The 6,000-nt window shown below is 37.9% G+C and overlaps 1 protein-coding gene across 1 annotated transcript in view; it reads right to left on the reverse strand.

The window, feature by feature from the left end:
* The window catches only part of LOC149260502 (phosphoglycerate mutase-like protein 1), a 120,392-nt gene extending 118,690 nt beyond the window's left edge, over positions 1 to 1,702 (reverse strand). Inside the window, exons 1-2 of the mRNA XM_089420786.1 lie at positions 1,641 to 1,702; positions 1,378 to 1,485 (exon numbers count right to left, since the gene is read on the reverse strand). Coding sequence (XP_089276912.1) covers positions 1,378 to 1,485; positions 1,641 to 1,700 — 168 coding nt within the window. The 5' untranslated portion in view covers positions 1,701 to 1,702. The remainder of the gene's footprint in view (positions 1 to 1,377; positions 1,486 to 1,640) is intronic.
* Positions 1,703 to 6,000: the final 4,298 nt, after the last annotated feature.

A 6,000-nucleotide genomic window follows, 5' to 3' on the forward strand; every position in this document is an offset into this window, starting at 1 on the left:
CCATGCCAGTTCTCTAATCCTCGCTATCAGACTCCAAAGATAAGCCATACTGCAGTTGACATCTTGTATCATGCTATATGTGAATTAAGCAGTAGACTTTGTGGCAATGACGAAAGGAATGTTGCAAGGCAATAGAAGTTTGAGGAGAAAGCAGCAGCTTTGTTAGAGAAGTTGGTTGCACTTGTAAAAGATTGCAGACAAATAGAGAATGGAAGATGGAGGCCTGAAGCAGAGGATCCGAAAGTGCCAGGAATATCTCATCAACATGTGATGAGGAACAAGGAGAAACCAACTACCTCCTCAGAGAAGAAGTGTCCTGCAGAAGCTTAAACTCCTGATTCTTCACAAAGTTCAAGTAGTTTTAAATAAGGCTTTCTGGATTTCTAGGTTATATTAGGATATTGGGTACTTTTAGAGATGGTAGTTTGTCTGTTTACTGCTATAACTCATATAGTGACAAGTTTCAGGGTGGTGTTGGTCAGATGGAGTGAACTGCTGTAAATCCCAATTTTCTAAATTGTTTGGCATACTGCAATGCATCATTGTTGTACTGGATACTATCAGAATTGGGAGTTCATACATACATAAATAAATAAATAAAGAAAATATGTTATCAAAGGGAAACAGCACTTTATTATGCTTGTCATCCCATTTGACAAAACTGATATAGAAAAGGCTAATGCTCGATGAATGCACAGCAACGCTTGTAAAGTCCTGGACTCACTTAGCATAGGAAAGACAAAACTGTGGTGTAAGCAAGTCAAAAGAGTTTAATCAAACATGTGTACCATGTTCAAAAAAACCACAAAAGTGGAATGTAACCCAAATATGCTTGCAATCAATAAGGAACTATTCTAAACAATAACTATGAAGCAAATTGATATCTCTGAATCCAAGCACTGACTGAGGAGAAAATATAGTGTTATGAATAACCTCCATTTAAAAGAAATTTGATTGTCTTCTAACACCTGACATGGAAATATGTCAGGGTGGTTGATGTGTGTGTAAAACATTAGAAGGCAGGTCATCCATACATGCACAATTTGCAGGCCCTGGGGGGTAGCTCACTTGGCAAAGCATGTAAACCTGTTATGTAAAATATCATGAGGTCCTTGATTAACCCATGTCCACATTAAGGATATGCATGGCACACATAGTGGTTATAGTGGTAACAGACAAAATCGACCATTGTGCGAGTACAAGACCACTGGTCCACCCCAGTTCCTGATTCCACTAGTCACAAATAAAAATAACAAAAAAGAACATGCACAATTTGATGCAGGAGCTGATTTGATCTTCAGAATTGTTTCTGAAAGCCAGACTTCAGACACATCACAGGTAAGGGCACATGAGACACCCCAAAGGAAATGCACATACCTGCTGCCATCCTAAAGGAGTGAGGCTTGCATCGACATATTCATATGACATGTATGCACCAAAGTCTTTCTCTCCTGCCACATTATGGTAGCCCTGCCCATGCCTTACCTGAATAAATTTTTTAGCATCCCAATTTATATCAATAACTAAACACTGAATGTTTATAAGAAAAAGGTGTGTCCAGTTCAGTGCAATCATAATTCATCTTGACTTTTTAATATTAAAAAAAAAACAGTGCTTTAACAGCTGATAAAAAGACATACCAGGTGCAAAGTTTTACAATGGTGCAAAGGATATAAACCTGAACCTGGAGCTTCAGCCATATCTGAACACAGATTAAATGAACAGAAAATAGCAGCACACTTTAGATAAAAAAATGTACATGATAACAAATCAAATTCCATTCAGAAAAAATAACTTCACATCAATCTAATTAAAAATATAGCGTTCCTGACTGCCAGAAAGTTTCTCCTTTAGTCCATGAAAAGATTGTTGAGTTTATTTCATTTTTTCTGATTTAATTATGTAAAATACTTATAATGATTGATTTTCCTTCCCTTCTAGTATCTAGAAGTTAGAACACAACTAAATTCCTTCCAACTAATTATTTTCAGGGGTTATTCAATGAATTGTAACAACCCAGCTAATTAATCCATTTTATAAAGTTTTAAAACCTTATAATAAAATCGATTGTGAGGAAATTTAAACTATAAGTATGTTAAGTTTATATATATATACAATTTAAATTTAAAACATATATAAGTCTAAGTTTTATAAAATATATAATTTAACCTTATAATATATATATATATTAAAATTACAAAATATGTATTTGAACTTTATATATATATAAATGTTAAAAGAATAAAGGAAACTTTATATATAAGTGTTATAAGTATAAATGAAACTTTATATATAAATGTTATAAGAATAAATGAAACTTTATATATAAATGTTATAAGTGTAAATGAAACTTTATATATAAATGTTATAAGTGTAAATGAAACTTTATATATAAGAATGTTATAAAGTATATAAATTAAAACTTACAGATTATATGAAAGGTTTATATGCTATAAGGGCATTAAAAAGATTCATGAAATTGCTATGCGATAACCTACCCGAACCATCACCTGAACCATCACAGTCCATTAATAAAGGCGCTCCCGAACCAGCTGAATACTTATTGCTGAGCGCAGAGGACAGTGAAAAATATCTGAGAGCCTTCAATGCGTGGAAGGCGGTGGCTGCAAGTGGGAGGGCGGCCACCGCCAAGCCGGTAAATAAATAACAGAGGCCTGAACCGAGAACAGGGGGGAGAAAAACCAGAGAAGGGCAGCAGAGAACGAGAAGGAATTTACCAATTGAAGAGCTTTAAGTGGTCTGGGGTTTCTGGGCACGGAGGGACAGAGAGCCTTTGTGGAGAGCTTTCTGGATTGAGCAACTAGGTTTGCTCTGTCTGGTTGGGTGGTATTGGCCATCTCGAAATTGGGTCAAAACAGCCACAGCATCACCAGCAGCGGGATCGACAGTCAGTAGCAGAATCAGCAATCAGCTAGCAGTTCAGGTATGTGCAGATTACAGTTTTATGCATTATCGTTTTCCAGTTTATGAGTAATTATATGTTTGTTGTATTTCGGAATCTGGGCATTACACATGGTATCAGAGCCAAGTTTATATGCAATCTTACACTTACCCACGTATTTGTAAAATGTGCATCAGCATATTCGAAATAACTTATGTATTATTTACATATGATACTACAACATAACATAATTTTGTCATTTTTCTATGCATGTATTCTGACTTTTCTTTAGGATGTATTCACTTCATGTTTTCCATTTCAGTTGCCCATCTTTGACATGCATAAATAAAACAGATTTATATTGTTTCAATTTCTACCAGAAGTAAAATCATTTAACGGTCTTAACTTTACTTCAACATTTATAATTTAGTAAAATAATCACATATATTGTTTTGGTATCCATGTACCAGCAGGAATTAAACACATATTATTTTGGTATCCATGTACCAGCAGGAATTTAAACACATATTATTCCACAAAGTTTCATGTTTATCACTAATCATTCAAATGTTTTTGGGTCTCTGACAGTGGTGAAGTAAATATATACTAAACATAGTGTAAAGTTCTTCAAAATGGACATAAACCAGGTTATCTCTGACATATGTCTTCTGTATTCTCCCAAGTTGCTGATCCAAGACTATACTTGTCCCACTGGACCTTAACTTGGTCCACCAGGCGGTTCCTCAGCTGTCGAACTCTACGTTCCAGTATACGTAACGGTTCGACCGTTATGACTCCCTCGTCCGATACCTGCAATTCTTTCCACTGGATGTTATGAGATAGGTCAGCTACATAATGTCGTAATACAGAAACATGAAATACATTATGAATTCTATGCAGGTGAGGTGGCAGGGCAAGACGGTAGGCAACAGGTCCAATTCTTTCCACGACTTTAAACGGTCCTATAAATCGGGGTGACAACTTTGTCCCTTTTCCGAATCGAATAGTACTTTTATTTGGTTTGATGCGGACGAAGACCTGGTCCCCTACCTCATAATTCCTATCAGATCGGTGAGCATCAGCATAACTCTTTTGTCTATCCTGTGCTTCCTTTAATCGTTGTCTAATCTGGCTGACCTGCGCTTCCATTTCATGGATTAATTCTGGTCCTATTATCACTCGATCTTCTAACCTGTCCCAACTTAACGGTGTTCTGCACGGTCTGCCATATAAAGCTTCAAATGGAGGCATCCCAATCGAACTGTGGTAACTGTTGTTGTATGCGAATTCAACCAAGGGTAAATACTTTTCCCAGTGTGATTGCTGATCCATTACATACATTCGCAACATGCCTTCAAGTACTTGATTTACTCTTTCAGTTTGCCCGTCAGTCTCAGGATGGTAAGCAGTGCTTAAATTTAGCTGAGTACCTAAGGTTGTCTGCATGCAAGTCCAGAATCTGGAAGTGAATCGCGAATCTCTATCGGATATAATCTTCTTAGGTACTCCATGAAATCTGATAATCTCATTTATGAATACTCGAGCCACGTCAGCAACATCATAAGTATCTCTTACCGGAATAAAATGGGCGCTTTTTGTTAATTTATCCACCACTACCAGAATGGCATTGTGTCTTTGAGAAGTAAGAGGTAGTCCAGTGATGAAATCCATAGAGATGGTCTCCCATTTAGACATAGGTATGTCGTGGGGTTGTAAGAGACCCGCTGGGTGACAATGATCTGCCTTTACTTGCTGACATTCCAAACATTTTGCAACAAATTGAGTGATATCACGCTTCATGCCTGCCCAAAAGAAGAGTTTCTTGGTATCCGCATACATTTTCCCTACTCCAGGATGAGCACAATATACTGCTTTGTGAGCTTCCCTAAGGATGGTATCTCGGAGGTCTTTATCATCAGGGATGTACATCCTTCCATGGAATCGCAGGATCCCATCGTTTTCTAATTCATAACCCGCAAATTTTGAGTCTTTTGCCTTAATTCCTTCAAGACTCGACTTCACTTTTAAATACCAGCTGTCTTTTATAAGACGATCCAGTACTCGCTGCCTTAAGTCCACTTTAATGGGTATGAGAGAAAATATCCGGGGTCTCCTGCTTAAGGCATCGGCTACCACATTTTCCTTTCCTTTAATATATGATATTCCGAAGTCATATTCACTTAGGAATTCACTCCATCGCCTTTGCCTGGCATTTAAGTCTCTTTGGGTGAACAAATATTGTAGACTTTGATGGTCGCTTTTAAGTGTAAAATTCCGTCCCACCAGATAGTGTCTCCAGATCTTTAAAGCTAGCATTACAGCGGCCAATTCTAAATCACGACCAAGCAGCCCATCAATCCACTGTAGTGGAATCTTCAGGTATTATCAATGGTGTGAAACTCAAAATCTTATTTGATACTGGTGCCACAGATAGTTTCATTTCGTCATATGCATTAAACAAATGTGGGTTGGCAACTCGTAGACAAAATGATTTGCACCAAGTGGAAATGGCCTCAGGAGAACTCCAAACTGTAGGCTTGAGTGTGGATCAATGCAAAATTGACCTAGGGGTCTGTTCGACTAAACTAAGAGTCTATGTCACAGCCCTAGGGACGTATGATCTTATCATAGGTATGGATTGGCTGGAAGCTCACCAAGCTTGGGTAGATTGTTATGGGAAAAGGATTTTGGGCTTAAATGATGAGGGAGAAGTAATCCAAATTCAAGGAATCAAGAGAGAAGTTTCTTTGCGCTACATTTCGGCAATGCAGGTGAAGCGTTGTTTAAGAAAGGGTTGTCGGGCTTATGCAATTCACGAAGTAAGCCAGGAAAAGGGACCATCCTTAGAACAATATCCGGTGTTAGCCGAGTTCCCAGATGTATTTCCAAAGGAACTACCTGGATTACCCCCGGTAAGAGAATTGGATCTCACTATTGAATTAAAGTCAGGTACCCAACCGATCTCTAAAACGCCTTATAGAATGACAGCTCCAAAACTTCAGGAATTGCAAATCCAGTTGAAGGAGCTACTCGATATAGGGCTTATTCGGCCCAGTACCTCACCTTGGGGCGCTCCTGTAATCTTTCTGAAGAAGAAG

Source organism: Pinus tabuliformis, chromosome 6, assembly GCF_031772625.1.
Source record: "Pinus tabuliformis cultivar Carrire ecotype Pingquan chromosome 6, CPIR1, whole genome shotgun sequence".
NCBI classification, from domain to species: Eukaryota; Viridiplantae; Streptophyta; class Pinopsida; order Pinales; family Pinaceae; genus Pinus; species Pinus tabuliformis.